The 27256-nt window shown below is 37.5% G+C and overlaps 1 protein-coding gene across 1 annotated transcript; it reads right to left on the reverse strand.

The window, feature by feature from the left end:
- Positions 1-219: 219 nt before the first annotated feature.
- On the reverse strand, positions 220-26229 carry LOC309626337 (protein SPO16 homolog). The gene is made up of 5 exons (XM_082386933.1): positions 17155-26229; positions 4232-4325; positions 2588-2756; positions 2104-2182; positions 220-1424 (listed from the first exon to the last, which is right to left on the reverse strand). The coding sequence occupies exons 1-5, from the start codon at positions 17221-17223 to the stop codon at positions 1290-1292; spliced, it is 546 nt and encodes a 181-aa protein (XP_082243059.1). The 5' UTR covers positions 17224-26229; the 3' UTR covers positions 220-1289.
- Between the last annotated feature and the right edge of the window lie 1027 nt (positions 26230-27256).

A 27256-nucleotide genomic window follows, 5' to 3' on the forward strand; every position in this document is an offset into this window, starting at 1 on the left:
TATGTTTATTTAATACCTTTATAAAAGCTTTTCTGTAAAACACACTGATAGAAAATAAATGTAGCTTTTCTCATTTATCCGTTTCAGCGATGACACATTATGGATCAGTAGTATTGTTTGGTTTTAAAAAGATACCTACATGGTAAATAATGCCCATGTGTATTTTAAATACTACTATTGAAAATCCAATACAAATCAATAATTTTATATTATGACTTCATAAAATGTACTGGAATTGCCTTTATTCATTCATACAGTTGTAGTGAGTTTATAAAAATACTGATGCACTTTATGTTCCAGTTAGATGCTGTGTTACATTTTAGAACTCCTAGTATCAAACTGGCTATCACACCACTAAGAGCTAAGAGAGCTTAGAGAGAAATTTTGAGTTTGGACCAGCTGACTACTTCTCTTAATTTCCTTCTTTTTCCCTGCCTCAGGAGTCTTAGGGGGCAGAGTCCTATCAATCACCAGCTCTCCAGCAGTAGTTACAATGTGAAAGCGTACGTGAAGATTAATTTTAGAAATACTGGCTGGCTTGTATTATAAAAAAGTATATATGACTTTTCCTTTAACCTAAGGAGCTAATTAGAAAATGCTGTATATTTATTTCCAATTAAATATTTGTTCATCCAACTTAATTTGTATCATTAAGAAACTGCATCTGAGCTTTATAATATATGTATGTACCAATTTTTTCTGAACTTTTTTTTTATATACTTCATTTTTTACTGCATTTTGCAGATACTGCATTTTTTTTTTTTTTTTTGGCTGCATTGGGTCTTCATTGCTGCGCACGGGCTTTCTCTAGTTGCAACGAGTGGGGGGCTACTCTTCGTTGTGGTGTGCAGGCTTCTCATTGTGGTGGCTTCTCTTGTTGCAGAGCACGGGGTCTAGGTGCACACAGGCTTCAGTAGTTGCAGCACATGAGCTCAGCAGTTGCGGCACGTGGGCCCTAGAGCGCGTGGGCTTCATTATTTGTGGTGCATGGGCTCAGTAGTTGTGGCGCATGGGCTCTAGGGCATGCGGGCTTCAGTAGTTGTGGCGTGCAGGCTCAGTAGTTGTGGCCACGGGCTTAGTTGCTCCGTGGCATGTGGGATCTTCCTGGACCAGGGATTGAACCCGTGTCCCCTGCATTGGCAGACGGATGCCCAACCACTGTGCCACCAGGGAAGTCCCTTTTCTGAACACTATTAAAGGAAGTAACAGAATTCCTGAAAATAAAATCATTTTTAATTGTATGTATTTTATTTTAATATTCTTCCAAAAGAACATTTATAATTGATAATCTAATTTGGGTTAAATGTATCACTACTCAGTTTTATCTTTTGAAGTGTTTTCCAAACTGGACTTTGCTCAATGATGTAAGCTTTAGTTGTTATCATTCTGTAGCAGATGCTATCTGTGTGTGGTTTGGAGGTGATCTGGAAAAAGATATAAACATGCAACATTATTTGAGAAATAAGGTATTTTTACAGGGTCACATCATAAAATACCTAACATTATTTATTCAACAAGCATCAGTCAGTACTGTGTATGGGTTATTAAGAGTAATAGAAAAATACCTGATCTCTGTCTTTAAGAGATTTCAGACGTGCAAGCCAAAAAATAGAATACTATTAAGAATTGCTTCAACAGGGATCTGTTCCAAGTATAAGAGTAAGGAACACCTAACTCTGCCTATGGGAGTTGGGAGCACACTTTACAGAGGAGAATAAGTATGAAAAGAAAGTGGATAACCAGTGAAGTTATAAAAAAGTATGTATGCACTCTGACAGTTCATGACTACCAATATTTGTACTTTAGAATTTGAAAGAAGATTTAAGTAACCAATAGGGCCAACACTGTGTATATATGGCCAAATGCTCTTTTGGCTCTAAATGAGTGATCCTGGTAGTTGGTACTGGAAGTAAATTGAGAAGACTTGAGAGGCTAAGTTCAGGCTTGGGAAAGAGTTGCGTGTGTTCGGAAATAGCAACTTCTCTGAGGGGAACAGAAGTAGAATATTTGTCAGTTCTACCGAAGAGGGTGTGCATTTTGAAGTCAAGAACCTTAAAGTGTATCTGTGTATGTACGTTATGTCATTTTCCTTAGGTTACTTACCTTAGCTATGGTGCACATAAGATTAATAGCATTTATTGTGTTGTGTACTGGAAGTATCCGTAGGTTACTACCCAGGAATCTGGAAAAAAAAAATTCATAAGTTAAATAGTTCATATGACTTACATCTGTTATCTTAAGTGGAAAGAAGAGACAAACCTCTTATTGTTTGTCATTTGTTTATTCATTCATGCCTGCCTTATTCCACAGAGGATTTGATATGGCTTTACAGCCAGAACTTAATTGACTAAAAAGTGTTCACTTCTGATTTAGTCTTGCTGGAGAATCCCATAAATCAGCATGCACTCTGAAACTTGTCACCCTGATTCATAGACTAGCTATTTGGCCTGCATTTTATTAAATATGACAGGTTAACATTATAAAGTTTACCTTTTGGCAAAACATAATTCGCTTGCCTAAAATAATTCAGAACCGGAGTAAATAAAATAATTTCAGGAAAATAGGTCTGTAGTGCTGTTGTCCATACCTCTGCTGAATCCTGAACATCAGTTTCCATTCCTCAGGCCCATGCAGGGCAGCAGACAGAACCAAAAAACTATTTCGGTGAATGTTAATAAACTTCTCAATTTTGGCTAGAAATGTTTCTTCAGCAGACATAAAGCATTTCTTAGCATCCATCAGTAAAAATGCAACTCCTAGGAAAGGTGAGTATAATAATATAAAATGTCACCGTCATACTGATAAAATTTTTTTTTGTAAACTCAGTAAAATCAACAAAAATAACTATAAGTAAAACATAGCTTTAAGTGTCCAGGCCCTAAACCCATAACAAATGGAAATTACCATAATGAAAGTCTTACATGACAAACTAATTAGGTAGTTCTTTTAAGTGTTCTGTATAAAAGGATAATCTAAATATTTAAGGGAAAAACCCTTTCTTGGTCAGTAACCTTTTTTTTTTTTACTCTAAGGCACTATCCACAATGAAAGTAATGCCTAATTTTAGTTACATGTTAATTTTTCATGTTATAATGATTTTTAAAAGCTGGAAATCAACTAAAGAAAAGTTTTAAGCAAGCCTTTAGTTATTTCTTGGAGAATCTTTTATATCAGGACATAAACTATTATATAAATTAAAACAGTAAGTAGATATCTAGGATCTCTGAAACAGTATCAGGCCTATAAGAATGGTCCATAATAGAAACAATCTACTTAGCTCTTTAAAAGATGAGGGGAAGACACAATCTGAGGAAAGCGACTGTGTGATTATACTAATTGAATCAACCTGAGCTAAAAATTTATATAACATCTGTGAACCTAAATTTCTTCATCTGTAAGGTTGGAATAATAGTTCTTTGATAGGCTTGTTGAAAGGATTAAATAAGAGAATGCATATAGGGCTCTCTAATCAACCGGGAAAGATGAATTTGAGGTTGGACCATTTTCAGCCTGGAGGTCTATTTCTAGGAGCTTTTGAAAGTGCCTGTCTTCCAAAATCTCTGCTAGAGTACAGGTCTGTTTGTAACCATCCTAATAAAATCCTTCACCTCCATGTTTTTTATCACTTCTGTCATTTTCCAAGCACAAGTGGAGCTGCCTCCTTCCCATGTCCCCAGCTTTCTCATATCCTAATCTAATTCCTTCCTGTACTTTGCCCATGACTCACAGTTGTACAGTTTTATGATTTTAGGAACATTTGTCCCCATTTGTTTCCTTTAGTTAGTATTTGTTTATATCAATATTATGTTCAGCAAACTCTTGTACAGAATCATGAAAAACATTCTTCTATATTGTTTTTGTATATGGATTTTGACCAATATCATGATGTTGGCCTCTTTGTTAATATGGGTAATATTTTAAGTGTTGATTGTTGGGGAGGGTGGCTTTGTTCTATTTTCAACTTCGTTCCAAAGCAAGTAGTTTGTACCATCATCTACCAGACTCCACTGGTTCAGCTTTAGTTCAACAATTGTAATCTAAAAAGGAATATATTTTGTAATTGGCCATATGTACTGCTTTTGCAGCAGTAACAAAGTTTTATACATTTACCTCTCCCAAAAGATAACACCTTAAGCTTATTACTTAGTTACTGAACTACCAAATTATTAGAATTTACACTTACATATTTATTAAGAAACTTAAATCAAGGAAGTTAGCAAATATACTGTACCAGAAAGAGAAAATATAATTGATCCATTTTCCACTGAATCTGAATACCGAACCTTATGGCTTCGATTTTCTAGGGCAGTTGCAACTTCGTAACTCTTAAAAAAATTTTCAGAAATACAAACTTAAGACATGTTTTAAAGAGTTTAATGAAAGCTAATCAAAATATTAAAATAAGTTTAATAGCTTCTTTTATAACTATACCACTTAAAGATTTGATCATCAGAGACACCAAATGTGCTCTCTCTATGGAGAAAAAAACTTTAAAAAATATAAGGGCTTCCCTGGTGGCGCAGTGGTTGGGAATCTGCCTGCCAATGCAGGGGACACGGGTTCGAGCCCTGGTCTGGGAGGATCCCACATGCCGCAGAGCGACTGGCCCCGTGAGCCACAATTGCTGAGCCTGCGCATCTGGAGCCTGTGCTCTGCAACAAGAGAGGCCGCGATAGTGAGAGGCCCACGCACCGCGATGAAGAGTGGCCCCCGCTTGCCGCAACTAGAGGAAGCCCTCGCACAGAAGCGAAGACCCAACACAGCCATAGATAAATAGATAAATAAAAAATTTTTTTTAAAAAGTAAAATATTTAGTTTTGAAACGCACTGTGGTTTGGAAATGAGTTGTGTACTAGTTATGTTACTTAGGGAAGAAAATAAGGACAGTATTAAAGAATTAAACTATAAGAGCAAACACAAACTTCTCTTTGAAAAACAACTTGAAGATGGATTCTGACATGCATTAATGTATAAATAGAAGGTGTATGGTGGTGTGTTTGTTAGATGGTTGACAGAACCATGAAGTGCCATACAGAGTACCACAAGGAGACAACCAATTCTCCAGTTCATGTTTACATTACAGTTACTTTTAGTATACTTTTCAAATGTTTTAAGCCTTAGGTGAGTTAGAAAACGTGAAGACAGCAGTAGGACTTTTGGTTTAAATACTAAGAGTTTCAAAATTCATCTAATTTCCTATTCTACCCACGTAATTAGATACTACCCAAAGCACTAAAATATAAGTGGTTTATACTATTTATGGATTGGTTAAAACTCAAGCTTGTTAGTCTCCAAGTAGATAAAAATCCCTTATATAAACTTTATATTTAGCCTCAGAACATGTATATTTTAAGTACACAGGTTGGAATTAGATATAGAATACTTGATTCCCTTCCTTTCTAAAAAGAGTATTTGATGGTACTCAAACAGATCCTGACCTAGAGTTCAATTAAGACTCTTCGCATGAGTTTTCTTCTGTTTTAAAGTTACACATTGCTCCCAGTGATGGCAGATTAAGTAATTTAGGCCAACCCTCCTGCTGAAGGCAACTAGAAAAGCTGGAAATTTTTAAAAATCTGCTTGAATGCATCAGAGAGTTAGCAGGATAGTGAAAAATTACAAGACCAAGACCTATACAGAAATTCAAAGATAAGAGATCAGCACTTAGTTGATTTTTTTTCCTGAGGGCACCTGTCAGTTCAGGAAGAGATAGACGAGAGGCTGAACAGAGCGTTTGACAAAAGTAGAACATGTCTCACAGGGGCTGCAGCCTAGCTTCAAACCATTTCAATCCTTAAAATTGTATTAAAGTGATACTGTATTACTAGTTCTCCCAAGTACCTTGCAGAAGCACTCCCTAGAGCGACCCTTCTCAATTAGATCTCCTCATTTCAACTACAGAACAAAGAAAATTATCTGAATGACTATATTCTCAATTCTCACATAACTAGTATCATCTAAATGAACAGGAGATAAGCTCCTTTATTACATAAAATAGAAGCCTTAGGGCTTGGGTTGCCAGATTAGCAAATAAAAAAATAGAACATACAGTTAAATTTGAATTTCATATAAACAACATAATTTTTTGGTATAAGTATGTCCTGTGCAATATTTGGGATGAAATTACACTAACTTCATTGTTTATCTGAAACTCAAATTTAACTGAGTGTCCTGTATTTTATCTGGCAACCCTGCTTAGGACATTATAGGTTTAATTCTCTCGCAGAATTAAGGTTTCTCTAGAGGAATATAACACTATTCTAGGCCTCAAATTATTTCTACAATTTTTCAAATACAAATTCCAACACACAGTTAAAAATAATCAGACAGGGCTTCCCTGGTGGTGCAGTGGTTGAGAATCTGCCTGCCAATGCATGGGACACGGGTTCGAGCCCTGGTCTGGGAAGATCCCACATGCCGCGGAGCAGCTGGGTCCATGAGCCACAATTACTGAGCTTGCGCGTCTGGAGCCTGTGCTCTGCAACAAGAGAGGCTGCGATAGAGGCCTGCGCACCATGATGAAGAGTGGCCCCCACTTGCCACAACTAGAGAAAGCCCTCGCACAGAAACGAAGACCCAACACAGCCATAAATAAATAAATTTTTTAAAAAAATCAGACATACAAAAAAAATTACATGAAAGAGAACTATGAAAAACAACAGGTAATAGAAGCAGAGTCATAGGGGATACATATAGTAAAGTTATCATGTATATACTTTAAAATAGCTGTTTACTATGTTCAAGGAGATGAAAGGTAAGGTTGAGAATTTTGGCAAAGAACCAGAAACTATTTAAAAGGATGTAACAGATGTGAAAGAGTCAGGAAAGTTTCATAAAATTTGAGGCAAATCTTTTAAATGGAAAACAGTTTATTAAGCAGACAAGTGAAGGAAGAAGACAAATGTGAGAAGAACGTAGACAGAAAGAAAACAAAGACAAAGGCATTCAGACCTGAAAGTATGATTCTTTTAAGTGTGTTACTTGTGTATGAGTCAGTTAATTTGGAGACAGTGTTAGGAATAACTGATGGCAGATCATTAGGACCATGTATGCCACGCTGATGAATTTCAATTCTATCCTATCCAGGAGCCAACTAAGAGAAGTAAAAAGAAAATAGTAGAAGAAAATAATAAAGATAAAATTAGCAAGTATTGAATTACAAAAAAATAGGTAAGTTCAAGAGTTAAGTTTTCAAAATAACAAGGAGCTAAGACTAGATTTTCCAAATTATGTTTCATTAAATATTAGTCCCATGAGATATTAAAAGATGTTCCTTATTCAAATAAGACTGGGAAACATTGAGAGAGACCTTGAAGATGGTGGAGGAGTGAGATGTGGAGATCACCTTCCTCCCCACAAATACATCAGAAATATATCTACATGTGGAACAACTCCTACAGAACACCTACTGAACACTGGCAGAAGACCTCAGACTTCCCAAAAGGCAAGAAACTCGCCACGTACCTGGGTAGGGCAAAAGAAGAAAGAAAAAACAAAGACAGAATAGGGATGGGACTTGCACCAGTGGTGGGGAGCTGTGAAGGAGGAAAAGTTTCCACATGCTAGGAAGCCCCTTTGCCTGCGGAGACTGCAGGTGGCAGAGGCGGGAAGCTTCGGAGCCACGGAGGAGAGCACAGTAACAGGGGTGCGGAGGGCAAAGCGGAAAGATTCCCGCACAAAGCATCGCTGCCAACCAGCACTCACCAGGCTGAGAGGCTTGTCTGCTCACCCGCTGGGGCGGGCGGGGGCTGGGAGCCGAGGCTCAGGCTTTGGAGGTCAGATCTCAGGGAGAGGACTAGGGTTGGCTGCATGAACACAGCCTGAAGGGTGCTAGTGCGCCACAGCTAGCCGGGAGGGAATCCAGGAAAAAGTCTGGAGCTGCCTAAGAGGCAAGAGACAATTGTTTCGTGGTGTGCGAGGAGAGGGGATTCAGAACACCACCTAAACAAGCTCCAAAGATGGGCGTGAGCCGCGGCTATCAGCGCAGACACCAGAGACAGGCATGAGATGCTAAGGCTGCTGCTGCAGCCACCAAGAAGCCTGTGTGCAAGCACAGGTCACTAGCCACACCTCCCCTCCAGGGAGACTGTGCAGCCTGCCACTGCCAGGGTCCCGTGATCCAGGGACAACTTCCCCCAGAGAACACATGGCACGCCTCAGGCTGGTGCAATGTCATGCTGGCCTCTGCCACTGTAGACTCGCCCTGCGTTCCGTACCCCTCCCTCCCCCCGGCCTGAGTGAGCCAGAGCCCCCGAATCAGCTGCTCCTTTAACCCCGTCCTGTTTGAGCGAAAAACAGATGCCCTCAGGTGACCTACACACAGAGGCGGGGCCAAATCCAAAGCTGAACCCCAGGAGCTGTGCGAACAAAGAAGAGAAAGGGAAATATCTCAGCAGCCTCAGGAGCAGCGGATTAAATCTCCACAATCAACTTGATGTACCCTGCATCTGTGGAATACCTGAATAGACAATGAATCATCCCAAAATTGAGATGGTGGACTTCGGGGGCAATGACATATATATTTTTTTCCTTTTTCTCTTTTTGTGAGTGTGTATGTGTATGCTTCTTTGTGTGATTTTGTCTGTATAGCTTTCCTTTTACCATTTGTCCTAGCGTTCTTTCTGTCGGTGTTTTTTTTGTTTTTGTTTTTGTTTTTGTTTTTTTTTAGCATACTTTTTAGTGCATTTGTTTTTTTGGTTTGGTTGCTCTCTTCTTTCTATTTATTTTTCTTTTTACTATTACTTTTTAATTTTTTTATTTTTAATAATTTTTATTTTAATAACTTTATTTTATTTTTCTTTCTTTCTTTCCTTCTTTTTTTCTCCCTTTTGTTCTGAGCTGTGTGGCTGACAGGGTCTTGGTGCTTCGGCCGGGTGTCAGGCCTGTGCCTCTGAGGTGGGAGAGCCAACTTCAGGACACTGGTCCACCAGAGACCTCTTGGCTCCACGTAATATCAAACGGCAAGAGCTCTCCCAGAGATCTCCATCTAAATACTAAGACCCAGCTCCACTCAACGAGCAGCAAGCTACAGTGCTGGACACCCTATGCCAAACAACTAGCAAGACAGGAACACAACCCCACCCATTAGCAGAGAGGCTGCCTAAAATCATAATAAGGTCACAGACACCCCAAAATACACCACCGGATGCGGTCCTGCTCACCAGAAAGACAAGATCCAGCCTCATCCTCCAGAACACAGGCACTAGTCCCCTGCACCAGGAAGGCTACACAACCCACTGAACCAACCTTACCCACTGGGGGCAGACACCAAAAACAATGGGAACTACGAACGTGCAGCCTGCGAAAAGGAGACCCCAAGCACAGTAAGTTAAGCAAAATGAAAAGACAGAGAAACACAGAGCAGATGAAGGATCAAGGTAAAAACCCACCAGACCAAAAAAATGAAGAGGAAATAGGCAGTCTACCTGACAAAGAATTCAGAGTAATGATAGTAGAGATGATCCAAAATCTTGGAAATAGAATGGAGAAAATACAAGAAATGTTCAACAAGGACACAGAAGAACTGAAGAGCAAACAAACTATGATAAACAGCACAATAAATGAAATTAAAAATTCTCTAGAAGGAAGCAATAGCAGAATAACTGAGGAAGAAGAATGGATAAGTTTCCTGGAAGATAAAATAGTGGAAATAACTATTGCAGAGCAGAATAAAGAAAAAAGAATGAAAAGAATTGAGGACAGTCTCAGAGACTTCTGGGACAACATTAAACATAACAACATTCGAATTATAGCGGTCCCAGAAGAAGAAGAGAAAAAGTAAGGGACTGAGAAAATATTTCAAGGAATTATAGTTGAAAACTCCCCTAATATGGGAAAGGAAATAGTCAATCAAGTCCAGGAAGTGCAGAGAGTCCCATACAGGATAATCCAAGGAGAAACACGCCAAGACACATATTAATCAAACTGTCAAAAATTAAATACAAAGAAAAAATATTAAAATCAGCAAGGGAAAAACAACAAATAATATACAAGGGAAGCCCCACAAGGTTAACAGCTGAGCTTTCAGCAGAAACTCTGCCAGCCAGAAGGGAGTGGCAGGACATATTGAAAGTGATGAAAGGGAAGAACTTACAACCAAGATTACTCTACCCAGCAAGGATTTCATTCAGATTTGATGGAGAAATTAAAAACTTTACAGACAAGCAAAAGCTAAGAGAATTCAGCACCACCAAATCAGCTTTATAACAAATGCTACAGGAACTTCTCTAGGCAGGAAACACAAGAGAAGGAAAAGACCTATAATAACAAACCCAAAACAATTAAGAAAATGGTAATAGGAACATACATATCGATAATTACCTTAAATGTAAATGGATTAAATGCTCCAACCAAAAGACATAGACCGGCTGAATGGATACAAAAACAAAACCTGTATATATGCTGTGTACAAGAGACACACTTCAGACCTAGGGACACATACAGACTGAAAGTGAGGGGATGGAAAAAGATATTCCATGCAAATGGAAATCAAAAGAAAGCTGGAGTAGCAATTCTCATATCAGACAAAATAGACTTTAAAATAAAGACTATTACAAGAGACAAAGAAGGACACTACATAATGATGAAGGGATCAATCCAAGAAGAAGATATACAATGGTAAATATTTATGCACTCAACATAGGAGCATCTCAATACATGCGGCAAATGCTAACAGCCATAAAAGGGGAAATCGACAGTAACACAATCATAGTAGGGGACTTTAACACCCCACTTTCACCAATGGACAGATCATCCAAAATGAAAATAAATAAGGAAACAGAAGCTTTAAAGGATACATTAAACAAGATGGACCTAATTGATATTTATAGGGCATTCCATCCAAAAACAACAGAATACACTTTCTTCTCCAGTGCTCATGGAACATTCTCCAGGATAGATCATATCTTGGGCCACAAATCAAGCCTTGGTAAATTTAAGAAAATTGAAAACATATCAAGTATCTTTTCCGACCACAACATTATGAGACTAGGTATCATTACAGGAAAAAATCTCTAAAAACCACAAATACATGGAGGCTAAACAATACACTACTTAATAACCAAGAGATCACTGAAGAAATCAAAGAGGAAATCGAAAAGTACCTAGAAACAAATGACAATGAAAACACGATGACCCAAAACCTATGGGATGCAGCAAAAGCAGTTCTAAGAGGGAAGATTATAGCAACACAATCCTACCTTAAGAAACAAGAAACATCTCAAATAAACAACATAACCTTACACCTAAAGCAATTAGAGAAAGAAGAACAAAAAACCCCCCAAAGTTAGCAGAAGGAAAGCAATCATAAAGATCAGATCAGAAATAGATGAAAAAGAAATGAAGGAAACTCTAGCAAAGATCAATAAAACTAAAAACTGGTTCTTTGAAAAGATAAACAAAATTGATAAACCATTAGCCAGACTCATCAAGAAAAAAAGGGAGAAGACTCAAATAGACTCAAATAGAATTAGAAATGAAAAAGAAGTAACAACTGACACTGCAGAAATACAAAGGATCATGAGACATTACTACAAGCAACTATATGCCAATAAAATGGACAACCTAGAAGAAATGGACAAATTCTTAGAAAAGCACAACCTTCCAAGACTGAACCAGGAAGAAAGAGAAAATATAAACAGACCAATCACAAGCACTGAAATTGAGACTGTGATTAAAAATCTTCCAGCAAAGAAAAGCCCAGTACCTGATGAATTCTCAGGCGAATTCTATCAAACATTTAGAGAAGAGTTAACACCTAACCTTCTCAAACTCTTCCAAAATATAGCAGAGGGAGGAACACTCCCAAACTCATTCTACGAGGCCACCATCACTCTGATACCAAAACCAGACAAAGATGTCACAAAGAAAGAAAACTACAGGCCAATATCACTGATGAACACAGATGCAAAATCCTCAACAAAATACTAGCAAACAGAATCCAACAGCACATTAAAGGATCATACACCATGATCAAGTGGGGTTTATCCCAGGAATGCAAGGATTCTTCAATATATGCAAATCAATCAATGTGATACACCATATTAACAAATTGAAGGATAAAAACCGTATGATCATCTCAATAGATGCAGAAAAAGCTTTTGACAAAATTCAACATCCATTTATGATAAAAACCCTCCAGAAAATAGGCATAGAGGGAACTTACCGCAACAGAATAAAGGCCATATATGACAAACCCACAGCCAACATCATTCTCAGTGGTGAAAACCTGAAACCATTTCCACTAAGATAAGGAACAAGACAAGGCTGACCACTCTCACCACTATTATTCAACATAGTTTTGGAAGTTTTAGCCACAGCAATCAGAGAAGAAAAAGAAATAAAAGGAATCCAAATCGGAAAAGAAGAAGTAAAACTGTCACTGTTTGCAGATGGCATGATACTATACATAGAGAATCCTAACGATGCTACCAGAAAACTACTGGAGCTAATCAATGAATTTGGTAAAGTAGCAGGATACAAAATTAATGCACAGAAATCTCTTGCATTCCTATACACTAATGATGAAACATCTGAAAGAGAAATTAAGGAAACACTCCCATTCCCACTGCAACAAAAAGAATAAAATACCTAGGAATAAACCTACCTAAGGAGACAAAAGACATGTATGCAGAAAACTATAAGACACTGGTGAAAGAAATTAAAGATCATACAAACAAACCATGTTCTTGGACTGGAAGAATCAACATTGTGAAAATGACTATACTACCCCAAGCAATCTACAGATTCAATGCAATCCCTATCAAACTACCAATGGCATTTTTCACAGAACTAGAACAAAAAATTTCACAATTTGTATGGAAACACAAAAGACCCCGAATAGCCAGAGCAATCTTGAGAAAGAAAAATGGAGCTGGAGGAATCAGGCTCCCTGACTTCAGACTAATACTACAAAGCTACAGTAATCAAGACATTATGGTACTGGCACAAAAACAGAAATATACATCAATGGAACAGGATAGAAAGCCCAGAGATAAACCAAGCACCTATGCTCACCTTATCTTTGATAAAGGAGGCAAGAATATACAATGGAGAAAAGACAGCCTCTTCAATAAGTGGTGCTGGGAAAACTGGACAACTACATGTAAAAGAATGAAATTAGAACACTCCCTAACACCATACACAATACTAAATTCAAAATGGATTAAAGACCTAAATATAAGGCCAGATACTATAAAACTCTTAGAGGAAAACATAGGCAGAACACTGTATGACATAAATCACAGCAAGATCCTTTTTGACCCACCTCCTAGAGAAACAGAAATAAAAACAAAAATAAACAAATGGGACCTAATGAAACTTAAAAGCTTTTGCACAGCAAAGGAAAGCATAAACAAGATGAAAAGACAACCCTCAGAATGGGAGAAAATATTTGCAAATGAAGCAACTGACAAAGGATTAATCTCTGAAATATACAAGCAGCTCATGCAGCTCAATATCAAAAAAACAAAAAAACCCAATCCAAAAATGGGCAGAAAACCTAAATAGACATTTCTCCAGAGAAGATATACAGATTGCCAACAAACACATGAAAGGATGCTCAACGTCACTAATCATTAGACAAATGCAAATCAAAACTACAATGAGGTATACCCTCACACCAGTCAGAACGGCCATAATCAAAAAATCTACAAACAATAAATGCTGGAGAGGGTGTGGAGAAAAGGGAACCCTCTTGCACTGTTGGTGGGAATGTAAATTGATGCAGCCACTATGGAGAACAGTATGGAGGTTCCTTAAAAAACTAAAAATAGAACTACCATATAACCCAGCAATCCCACTACTGGGCATATACCCTGAAAAAACCACAATTCAAAAAGAGTCATGTACCACAATGTTCATTGCAGCTCTATTTACAACAGCCAGGACATGGAAGCAACCTAAGTGTCCATCGACAGATGAATGGATAAAGAAGATGTGGCACATATATGCAATGGAATATTATTCAGCCATAAAAAGAAACGAACTTGAGTTATTTGTAGTGAGGTGGATGGACCTAGAGTCTGTCATACAGAGTGCAGTAAGTCAGAAAGAGAAAAACAAATACTGTATGCTAACACATATGTATGGAATCTAAAAAAAAAAAAAAAAAAGGTTCTGAAGAACCTAGGGGCAGGACAGGAATAAAGACATAGACATAGAGAATGGATTTGAGGACATGGGGAAGGGGAAGCTGAGATGAAGTGAGAGATTGGCACTGACATATATACACTACCAAATGTCAAATAGATAGCTAGTGGGAAGCAGCCGCATAGCACAGGGAGATCAGCTCGGTGATTTGTGACCACCTAGAGGGGTGGGATAGGGACAGTGGGAGGGAGAGGCAAGAGGGAAGGGATATGGGGATATATGTATATGTATAGCTGATTCACTTTGTTATATAGCAGCAACTAACACAACAATGTAAAGCAATTATACTCCAATAAAGATATTTAAAAAAATAAAAATTAAAACAAAACAAAAGAAAAAACAAAAAACAATAGAAGCCAGAATCCAGTGAAGATATTTTCAGTACACTGAGGGAAAACAACTGTAACTCTAGTGGAAAATATCTTTCAGTTTGGAGCAACTTGAACTCTTACACATTGCTGATGGGAATATAAAACCATAATCCCTGCATTTAGTTTTAGTTTAGCTATATAGTTAAATGGATTCAGTGTTCATTTGTAGTGAACTTCGAAAAACAGTTTGTAGTCTCTTGTAAACATACACTCATCATACGACCCAGCAATTCCATTATTAGGTATTTATAAGAGAAATTCAAACGCGTCTTAACAGAGACATATATGAATGTTCAGAGCAGCTTAATTCATAATAGCCAAAAACTGGAAACAACCCAAATATCTATCTATTAGTGAATAGATACACTGGCACACACTCATACAACACACTACTACTCAGCAAAGAAAAGATAACAAACTATTGTAATATGTAACAACATGGATGAATCTCAAAAGCATTATGCTTAATGCAAGAAGCCAGACACAAGAGTACAAACTGTATCATTCCATTTATATGAAGTTCTACAACAGGCAAAACTAATTATAGTGATAAATCAGATCAAAGGTTGCTTGAGGTGGGGAACTGGAAAAGGACTGACTACAAAAGGGCATGAAGGAACTTTCTGGAGTGATGAAAATGTTCTATATATTTTGATTGGGGTGATGGTTACACAGGTATACACATTTGTCAAAATTCATTAAGCTGTACATTTAAAATGAGTGTATTTTATTGTATGTAAGTTATACTTCAATTAAATTGATTTTTAAAACATCTTTCAAGATCAAGGGGAAGACAAAAATATAGCTGATCCTTGTACAACACAGGTTTGAACTGTGTTGATCCACTTCTATGTGGATTTTTTTCTATAAATACATGTACTATACAATCTGAGGTTGGTTGAATCCTCGCATGCAGAACTGCTGATACAGTGGGCCAAATGTAAAGTTAAACGTGAATTTTTGACTGTGAGGGCGTCACTGCCTATAACCCCATGTTGTTCAAGGGTCAACTGTATTTTGATACTAACAAAAACTGAGAGGATCCTCATTTAGGTAGTTTCTAAATTATATTCTTCAGATAAAAAAGAAAATGATCCAAAATGGAAGGTCTGAGCCAAAAGAAGAAAAGAAGAGCAAAGAAAGTAACAAAGACATGAGTAAATCTAAACAAACGCTAACTTTAGAAAATAATAGCACTTTGTTGAGTTAAAAAATTGATAGAATTAAACTGTATATGATAACAAAATATAATACAGAAAAGGGTGATTGGAATTAGTGTTCTAAGATTTGTTTGTCATTTAAGAGGAAGATAAAAATAATTATTTACTTTGGATTTTGTGGGGCTAAGTATACATGTTAAATTTTCTAGGGTAACTATTAAAAAACAGAAATAGAGCATATAACTTTCAAAGCTAGTTAAGAAAAAAAATGAGAAAAACTTACCCATCAATACAAAAGGAGGCAAAAAAGAAGAGAAAAAAGAAACAGAGAAGAGGTGGGACGTGGGACTTCCCTGGTGGTCCAGTGGTTAAGAATCCGCCTTCCAATGCAGGGGACACAGGTTCGATCCCTGGCTGGGGAACTAAAATCCCACATGCCGCAGGGCAACTAAACCTGTGTGCTCTAGAGCCTTGCACACCACAACTACTGAGCCTGCACGCTCTGGGGCCCACGTGCCACAACTAGAAAGAAGCCCGCATGCCACAACGAAGAGCCTGCACACCACAATGAAAGATCCCGCATGCCGCAACTAAGACCCGACACAGCCAAATAAATAAACAAACAAATAAATAATAAAAAAAAGAAAAGGTGGGACAAATAGAAAGCACAAAACAAGCACATTAGCATGGGTTGCTGTCTCCCGCTCTCAAAATCAGTCTGGAAAAGCTAAAGAAACAAGAGAGAAATATGGATTCCAGAAACCTAACAAAAAGAAGCATGAAAAATTCCAATGACCCTTGAGGCTGTCTTAAATGGGTACGTGGTATGGTGCTAGATGGCTAAAGCCAACAGAGCAAAGTGCAGCTTGAGGCAGCAGTGAATGGATAGGGTGAATAAAAAAAATCGTATTCAGAGTCTTATTCTAGCCTCTCTCTTATTTACCATGGAATAATCATTTCTTGCCCCTTCATTCTAGACATTAGGTGGTGGCCATAAGATAAACATCAGGGCAATGGAGAAATCCTGTTGGCTGAGGAGTTAAAAACAGTTGAGGAGTGACCAACTGCCCTCAGGCATTCAACTCCCATTCCCTCCCCATCCAAACTGTAGGGAGACAGCCTCCTCCCAAGGCCACTAAGTCTAGACAGATCAGTTTCTGTTGTTTACCTTCCAAAAAACCTTAAGTAATATATATGTGCATATGCATTGTTTCTGTAATCATTTAACATCTCTATTAGAATAGGCTTAGTGAAAAAAAAAAAAAAAGGAACTTAGAAAATTTCCAACCTTCAAATATTTAGAGAAGTAGGAAAATGGATGCAGGGACATTCATAATTTATCTTTAAAATACATTTTAGATTATGTACTTGCTGATTCACACAACTTTGGATAATCAAGCTAAAGATATTTAAAAATATTGTTCTATTGCTTTTAATTTTAAATTCAAGATCAATGGCCCAAATGCCTCTTTTACCTTAAGAGATGAGCTAATAATAATGGTGGTTGTCCATTTAATTTTTTCTTTTCCATCACTTTCAGCCATCTCTCCGTATCAAGCCAGCTTCTAGTGGTGCCAACAATCTGAGAAAAATAAGAACAAAAAGAACACATAGAAATGTTTGCTTGATGAATGAGTAAATTACAGAAAGAAATAAAATTAGGGTAATGGAGACATTCTAAAGAATATTTGAAAGTCAAAATTTGACACTGATGGGACTTCCCTGGTGGTCCAGTGGTTAAGACTCCACACTCGCAATGCAGGGGGCCTGGGTCCCATCCCTCGTCTGGGAACTAGATCCTGCATGCCGCAACTAAGAGCCTGCATGCCACAACTAAAGAGCCCGCATGCGGCAATGAAGATTCCGCATGTGGCAATGAAGATCCCGTGTGCCTCAACTAAGACCTGGCGCAGCCAAATAAATAAATAAATAAATTTTTTTAAAAAATTGGGACTTCCCTTGTGTCACAGTGGTTAAGAATCTGCCTGCCAATGCTGGGGACACAGGTTTGATCCCTGGTCTGGGAAGATCCCACATACCACGGAGCAACTAAGCCTGTGCACCACAACTACTGAGGCTGCGCTCTAGAGCCCGTGCACCACAACTACTGAAGCCTGAATGCCCTAGAGCCCACACACTGCAACTACTGAGCCCGTGCGCCACAACTACTGAAGCCCGCGTGCCTAGAGCCCGTGCTCCACAAGAGAAGCCACTGCAATGAGAAGCCTGTGCACCGCAACAAAGAGTAGCCCCCACTTGCCGCAACTAGAGGAAGCCCGCACACAGTAACGAAAACGCAACACAGCCAAAAAAAAAAAAAATTGACACTGAAAAAATATATGTCTTGTTATACATTAAGCTCATTCAATATTATGCTTCCTATTAAGAATTATTAAAAGCAATGGTTCCCATTTCAGAGCATTAACTTAAAGAAGAAAGACGTGTGTCAAGGACTATGAAAGGTCTGAAATTTTATCCTACTTGCAAACTAAAAAGTTAACCTGCCAGAGTTTCATGGGTATAACAAAAGACATAAGACTCTTGGATTAGAGACAAGGGACAGCTTTCTACTCACAGTAATAAGAGTATCATCATTTTCTTCCAGCAGTTCCCCAAGGGCAGTTCCATCGGGTGATGAGACAAAAGCCAGGTAACACTGTGTACACACAGTGGGTTGCATTATAGGAAAGGAACCCTGAGCTCAGGAGATCCCAACCTTTTTTAATGGGGCTGCAAGGAAACCTGCCCTCTGCTCTAGAGTGAAATACTGTCTCTAACTTACAGTTATTCACTATACAAACATCCTTGAAAAGACAGTTCAGTGGTGGGGCATTTCTAACAAATACATTGGTGATGCTTGATGCTGGTCTGGGGACCACACTTAAAGAACCACTGCACTAAGGGAAGAAGGAGCATTCTAGGCGGCAATAACAACAAAGCACTGTACACTGGCAACCAGACAATAAAAGAAAATGATGTAATAACAGAATTTTAAGAAGTTCAGTGCATTAAAGTTGAAGGTATACACGTCTGAGATAGGTGGGTGGGAAGAAAGGTAAAAATTAATTACGGCAAAGCTAGTAGCATTAAATTGAATTTCATTGTGGTCTAAATTTGGTACTTTTCTGATTATTATTGAGACTAAACACCCTTAAGCCGTATTTCCACTTCTGTGACAAGTGTATGTCTTCTGCCTATTTTTCTATTAGATTTCCTTTTCTCATTCATTTGTAGGATTTCTTTATATATTCTGGATATCAGTCTTTATCAGCTATGTGTGTTTTCTCCCAGTTTGTACTTGTCTTTTCCCCTTCTTTATGGTAGTATTTGATATACACAAGTTAAAATTTTCATTATTGTCAAATTTATCAATCTTTTTATTTATGGTTAGTGCTTTTTTGTTTCTTTTCCTTCCCTATTCCAAAGTCATAAATATTCTCCTTCATTGTCTTCTAAATTTTTAGTCTGGCCTTTCAAATTTAAGTCTTTAGTCCATATGGATTTTTGTATAGAGTCTGAAGTAGGGATCCAATTTCATTTTTTAAAAATATGTCTTTCTGGCTGTCCAAATACTATTTATTCAGTCGTCCTTCCTCCCCCTGGTCATTTATAATACCACCTTAGTCATACATTGTTTCCAAATATATATAGGTCTATTTCTGGGTTCTCTATTCAACTGCTCAGTTTGATTATTCCTAAATCAAAGTCACACTGTTTTTAATGATCATAGTTTTATAAAAAGTCTTGATATCTTTATGGGAAGTCCCTCCATCTTATTCTTTTTCCATTGTGCTGTAGCTATTCTTTGGTCTTTTTTCTTCCCTGTAAATTTTGAGTCACCATGCCAGTTGCTTTAAAAAACCCTGTTGGTTAAAGGTTGTTTGGGGAGTTTGTTGTAATGGTTTTGTTGTAAAAAGTGTTTCACACTCTGCTGAAATGTTGCTGAAAAGCATGGTACTGGTAACAGTTCAACAATCCGTGGTTGCTCACTCCTGCCTACTTTTACTTTCCCTCCGAAGCAGGTTAGAATTGAAGGTGGTATGGAAAAGACTGCATGTGTGTTCAACTGTTTGTTTCTTCTCCTTCCTTCTCCCCTTGGCTCCCACCTCCCCTGCTTAGCTCCCTCAACCTCTTTTGTTCAGTGTGTGTATCCTTTTTTTTTTTATAAAGGAAAATTATTTCATTTTAATTTTATTTTTTAAAGCCTCCTTTAATTCTTGGTAAAATTAAATTAATATATTCTGGATTTTTCACACATTAGAAAAGGCAGATGTCATTAATCCCCATCTGTCAGTGTGTGTATCTTGAAGCTAATGTGTACTACTGGTTATCTGACCGGAGCCGCAGATGCAGAATCTGTATTCTTGGAAACACATTAACATTAAACAACCTAAAAGGGACTTAACGTTAAACAACCTAAATTTAAAATGCCAAAAAATAGGGACTTCCCTGGTGGTGCAGTCCGCCTTCCAGTGCAGGGAATGTGGGTTCAATCCCTGGTTGGGGAACTAAGATCCCACGTGCCGCCAGGCAACTAAGCCTTAGCGCCACAACTACTGAGCCTGTGTGCCACAACTAAGACCCAACGCAGCCAAATAAATATTTTTTAAAAATAAATAAAATGCCAAAGAATAAAAACAAAAACAAAAAACCCTATTGGGGGACTTTTTAAAATTAGAAGTGCATTTCTCTATAAAACAATTTGGAAAAAACTAAACTTTCTTTTTTTGGGCCGTGCCTCATGGCATGCAGGATCTTAGTTCCCTGACCAGGGATGGAACCCATGCCCCCTGCGGTGGAAGTGTGGAGTCTTAACCACTAGACTGCCAGTCAAGTCCCAAAACGAAACATTTTATGAACTTGAGACTTTCCATCTATGAATATATCTCTCCATATATTTAGGACTTATTCTCAAGTGTTTTCATTTAACATTGTGTCATAGCACATTCCTTACATATTTTTAAAAAATATGTAAAGGCTGAGTAACTTTCTGTTGTATGGATAGGCCACACTTTATTTGCCCATTATGTAGGGAAGGAAAAATAATTTTTCCTCCACCCGTCTGAGTTCTTGGCTTAGATCCCCTATAATAAAAGACAGATAAGAGAAAAACAAACAGAATTCTATTAACATGTATACCTCATGTATACCTGAGAGATACCCAGAAAAATTGAGTAAATCCCTGAGATGGCTCAAGCCACCACCTTAAATACCATCTTCAGTTAAGGACAAAAGAAAGATGTTGTGAGGGAGGCCAGTTATGGAAGGGTATCAGGAAAAGCACAGTAAGCAAGGGTAAGGTTTGTTATGCAGATTTAAGTTGGTGCCATTTCCACTGATAGGAGTTTCTTGTGGTTTAGAGTCATCCTTCTCTTCTAGACACAGACAAGGAGACACTTACAAATGGAGGTTTCCTTCATAAATGTAAATGTCCCTCACAAAAGAGTAACTTCTACTCTGTTTTCAGATCTTCTTCTGTGCCTGTTTCTTAAAAATAATCAGCTCAAAATAATCCTTATGCCAAATAGGCATATTCTGAGGTGGCATATTCTGCTACCCTTCAATTATCATTGGTAATTTAAATTGGGCATTTGATCTGCTCCCAAATTTTTCCAATTATAACTGACTTTGAAATAACATGGAATTACCTTTCAAAACCACAAATATCATATTCCTCCCCAATTAAAATCCTTCAATAACTCACCATGGCCTATAGAACAAAGTTTAAACTCAAGGTATACAAATTCTTTCCTTTTCAGCCTCACATCCTGCCATTCCCCAACATATTACATATACTCTAGCTATTCTGAAGACCTTGTAGTCCAAAACAAGATGTTTTTTCACACCTCGTCCCTTTACATATTTTAACTAAAACTCCCCACCTCTCCTTGTCAATTCCTACTTAATTTTAATAATGAGCAGTTTCTGCTTTTCCTGTTCTCTACAGGCAATTAGGAAATATAGTAGTCCAAACATATCTTTATTATATCAATCATTAATATAGTTATAATATTTGTTTACATAGCTGTATTCTCAATGAAAAGACTTCTCATTGGAGGCTCCTCAAGGAGAGGGACCATGTTTTATTCATCTTTGCATTCCCAATGCCTAGCACAGTGCCTGGCACTTTTACCAAGTTCAAACAATAAGTCCAGAGGTCAGAAGCAAAATAAAGGTCACAGCAAACTGGGAACAAGTAAGGGGGTTCCTGGTTGATTGCTAAGAAGAGGGAGGTTTTTGCCATGTGCCTTTCTTAGGTGTTAGAGATCTGTGGTACAGAGATGGATTAAGCTAGTTTAGGAGAATAACATAAGGCACACATTCAGATCTTTTGGTAGAAGATCCATGGTGTAGTGGAAAGACCAGGAATCTAGTCTCGTTATCTACCACTGTGATCACTCAATGTCTTTGAGCCTATTTTCACGCGAATACAATGACAAACAATGAGAAGAATAATACTGGGCTTTCCATTATCTCAGAGAATGGTTAAGAAAATCACATGACATAACACATATTAAAATATAAATATATTGTATTATTACCATCATTATATACTTTTGTCAACTCCTTACACCAAACCAAAACAATAAACCACTTTCATAAGACTTTCAGTACTTTTTTCAAATGCTCCAACACAAATAATCCTTCAGTTACATTTTTCTCCCCTAGGGATCTCTTCTCACTCCTGCAGGCTCTAGTCTTCCCTCTTCGATATAAACTGGATATTTCTCTGGGCCTGATTCATTAGCTGTGGTCCTGGGAATTCCTTTCACCTCTCTCCTATGTTAGAGCCATGTTTCCCTCTCCTTGATTTATTCTTTTGTTTGCTGAAGCATTCTTCACTTGTTCTCTGAAAAAAAATGGATGCATGGCAGATACATTTATCTGTAGATATAAAGATAGAGATATACTTTGAGCCCTTGCAGTCCGAAAAGTCTTTATCCTATCTCTATATTTAATTGACAGTTATACCTTAATGTTTGGTGTCTTTCTTAATGTCTGTTGTTCTGAAATTTCATAGAAATGTGCCTTTGGGTAGATTTTTTTTACCTACACTGTGCTGAGTACTCAGTGTGCCCTTTCAATCTGAATACACTTGTTTTTCATTTCTAGAAAACTGTTTCAGAATATTTATTTGATATTCCCATTCTTCTGTTTTCTCTTTTTTGGAACTGCGTTAGTTGGGTATTAGACTCATAGCTTGATCTTTAACGTCTTTTCCTGTTTTCAATTTTTTGGGGTCATCTTCCATGTGATTTCCCTAATCAACTCTTAAGAAATTTTTTAAAACTTTTTTTTTTTACTGATTGCCCTAGAGTTTGCAATATACATTTACAACTTATCCAAAATACTTTCTTTTTTTAAATTGAGGTACAATATTATATTAGTTGATTTACAATATTTGATTTACAATATTATATTAGTTTCAGATATACAACATAGTGATTCAAAAGTTTTATAGATTATATAGCCAATATTTTGTAATACCTATAAACGGAAAGTAACCTTTAAAAATTGTATAAAAAATAAATTTAAAAAAATTTTAAATTGAGCCATTAAAAAGCAAACTAGATTTTTATTTTTTGGCCATGCCTTATCAATTGGAGTTTAATGCATACAGTAGAATGATTAGGCAGCAAATCAGCATTTTCCCAGAGATAATCTCCCCAAGTTAATGTGTAGAGTTCTATTTAATAGTGTTGTTTAGTTTCTCTGGAGAATAATCTTCCAATCTCCTACCTAAGGGATTATAAACTTTCTGGGAGAGGTGGAAAGCAAGGATTCTGAGAATTTAATAGTTTAATGCACATATTTCACTTAATTCCTATGTTTTCAGCCACATACCTCACCCCAAGCCTCTGATGTGCCTGGTATTCCCAAATCTATTTTCCCAGTTCAGCTTCTCCAGAAAATAAACCTCTGGCTTCCTCCACAGGAGAACTGTAGGGTAGTTTGCCTAGATATTCAGGATAGAGGAGAGAACCTGGGGCGATTCTAATGGATTTGTATATAAACTTTCAACTAATCTTCCCTCCTTCCACGCCCTGCTCCCAATGTGCACCAATACCTGATACTTCAAGTACAGTACTAAGCCTCTCAAGGGGTTCAGAAGGCAAACCTCTTCTCTTCTCATTAATTTCTCTTTCTGTAGGCACTTAGATAACTTTCTTTTATAACCAAATCAATTACCACTCCTCTCTGGTTTCCAGCTTCCCAATACTCATCCAAATCTCCCATTTGCTATTTTACTCCTCACAATATCTTTGTCTATGTAGGTTAATTTTTTTTAAAAAAATTATTTACTATCATTTCAGAAGTGTTTGGAGAAGCAGAGAAGATAAATAAATGGAGTCAATCTGCCATTTTAAACTAGAAGCCTGTGTTATCCTGATTAATTCCTTCTTTATTTCCCTTGCTATCACTTATATATGCCATCCCTACTCTAAACTCTACCAAAATTCTCTCAAAACACCCTTTTTATCTCTACAACTCCAAATTTCATATCTCAAACTACAAAACCTTCCCAGACAAATGTTATTCCACAAGTATTTTTCTTTAACCAGTATCATTAGAAAACTGCCCTCTAAATCTTATAATTCCTTAACACTTAGTACAGCACTGTTTATTAAGTAGTTGGTCAATGAATTATGCCCCTACAACATTAGTGATAAGATACACTGTTAATATTAACAGTAAGCTTCTAGTAACCAAGGAAATGATTTCAACTGTAGGCAACACCTCATATAACTTATTCTAACATCTCTCAGTGGGATAAGGCACCTCCTACTGCCAAGTATTGTCCTAGGCACGTCACATATCTTACTCATTTTTATAACAACTCTCTACAGGTCAAGCTTCTCATTTTATAGTTTTGTGACTTACCACATTGTATTGAGATCACCTGTTAATCCACCTGTCTTGCTCTCCAACTGTAAATTCCTTGAGGGTAGGGACTATGTCTTCATATTTGACCTTCAGGGTTCAGCACAATGACTGGCAAATAGTAGACACTCAATAGATATTTAAAATACTGAACTTTGAAAGCAAGTGTTTAGTAGGCTGCCTCTACTGAGAACCATAAGACCAAATGTATTCATGAAATGGCCGAGCCTAGATCTCAAGACTTTGCTAACCAAGATCCTAGAGAGAACTAAATCATAAAGAGAAACACAACATGTGGTGCCATTTTTCCCTGATGGCATTTTATGTTTGAAATCTGTGGCTGAGAGCCTGAGAAGCTGAGTAGACCTTTCAGCAGTCTCAAGTAGTGAGGTGGGAAGTGGGGAGGTGATTTGCTTTCACTTAGGACTTTGAAGAGTCTCACTTCATCACACTATCAAGCAAAACTTCCTGCCAGAGCAAAAAATAAATCCCCTACAGAAGAAGATAACATCATCCAGAGCCTCCAATTACAAATTAACACTATAATTTTGCAATCATAACATGAAACACATAATATAAAACACCCAAGAATACAAAAAGATAAGAACAAAGTGAAAGCCTAGAGAAAAAGCTGACTATAAAGAAGAGACTGACAAGAGATTAAAATACTGGCATTATCCTACCCAGACTATAAAATAACTGTGACTGATATATTCAAGATATTATATGACAATTTTGGCAGAGAATTTGAAACCATAGAAGTGAATCAAATGGATACTCTATAAATGAAAAGTACAAAATCTGGAAACAACTCAGTGGATGGGTTAAATAGCAGATTAAACACAAATGAAGAAGATAGGTCAGAAGAAAATACACAGAACAAAGTAGGTTAAACAAAAAGATGGAGAATACAGAAAAAATACACATACGTGACATTACTAGCACGAAATATGAAATGATCTAACATAGAAATAACTGAAATCTGAGAAAAAGAGAAGAGAATAAGGGACGACCAATATACGAAAATAAAGTGGCCAAAATTTTTCTAAAAATGACTAAAGACATTAAGTCACAGGTTCAAGATTCATAGTAAATTCCAAACAGATTAAACAAAGTAATGGATTAACAAAGTAAAACTACTGAAAACCAAAGACAAAGAAGAAAATGGTAAAAGAAGCCAGTGCGCCAAGCCTCTTAAATAGCCTCATCCACCAGAGGGCAGACAGCAGAAGCAAGAAAAACTACAACACTGCAGCCTGTGGAACAAAAACCACATTCACAGAAAGATAGACAAGATGAAAAGGCAGAGGGCTATGTACCAGATGAAGGAACAAGATAAAACCCCAGAAAAACAATTAAATGAAGTGGAGATAGGCAACCTTCCAGAGAAAGAAATCAGAATAATGACAGTGAAGATGATCCAGAACCTCGGAAAAAGAATGGAGGCAAAGATCGAAAAGATGCAAGAAATGTTTAACAAAGACCTAGAAGAATTAAAGAACAAACAAACAGAGATGAACAATACAATAACTGAAATGAAAACTACACTAGAAGGAATCAATAGCAGAATAACTGAGGCAGAAGAACGGATAAGTGACCTGGAAGACAGAATGGTGGAATTGACTGCTACGGAACAGAATAAAGAAAAAAGAATGAAAAGAAATGAAGACAGCCTAAGAGACCTCTGGGACAACGTTAAACGCAACAGCATTCGCACTATAGGGGTCCCAGAAGGAGAAGAAAGAGAGAAAGGACCAGAGAAAATATTTGAAGAGATTATAGTCGAAAACTTCCCTAACATGGGAAAGGAAATAGCCAGAGAGTCCCATACAGGATAAACCCAAGGAGAAACATGCTGAGACACATAGTAATCAAATTGGCAAAAATTAAAGACAAAGAAAAATTATTGAAAGCAGCAAGGGAAAAATGACAAATAACATACAAGGGAACTCCCATAAGGTTAACAGCTGATTTCTCAGCAGAAACTCTACAAGCCAGAAGGGAGTGGCATGATATACTTAAAGTGATGAAAGGGAAGAAACTACAACCAAGATTACTCTACCCAGCAAGGATCTCATTCACATTCGATGGGGTAATCAAAAGCTTTACAGACAAGCAAAAGCTAAGAGAATTCAGCACCACCAAACCAGCTCTACAACAAATGCTAAAGGAACTTCTCTAAGTGGGAATCACAAGAGAAAAAAAGGACCTACAAAAACAAACCCAAAACAATTAAGAAAATGGTCATAGGAACATACATATCGATAATTACCTTAAACGTGAATGGATTAAATGCTCCAAACAAAAGACACAGGCTTGCTAAATGGATACAAACACAAGACCCATCTATATGCTGTCTGCAAGAGACCCACTTCAGACCTAGGGACACATACAGACTGAAAGTGAGGGGATGGATAAAGATACTCCATGCAAATGGAAATCAAAAGAAAGCTGGAGTAGCAATACTCATATCAGATAAAATAGACTTTAAAATAAAGAATGTTACAAAAGACAAGGAAGGACACTACATAATGATCAAGGGATCAATCCAAGAAGAAGATATAGGGGCTTCCCTGGTGGTGCAGTGGTTGAGAATCCGCCTGCCAATGCAGGGGACACGGGTTCAAGCCATGGTCTGGGAAGATCCCACATGCCACGGAGCAACTGGGCCCGTGAGCCACAACTACTGAGCCT

The sequence above is a fragment of the Balaenoptera borealis genome, assembly GCF_965194805.1.
Source record: "Balaenoptera borealis genome assembly, chromosome: 1".
NCBI lineage: Eukaryota > Metazoa > Chordata > Mammalia > Artiodactyla > Balaenopteridae > Balaenoptera > Balaenoptera borealis.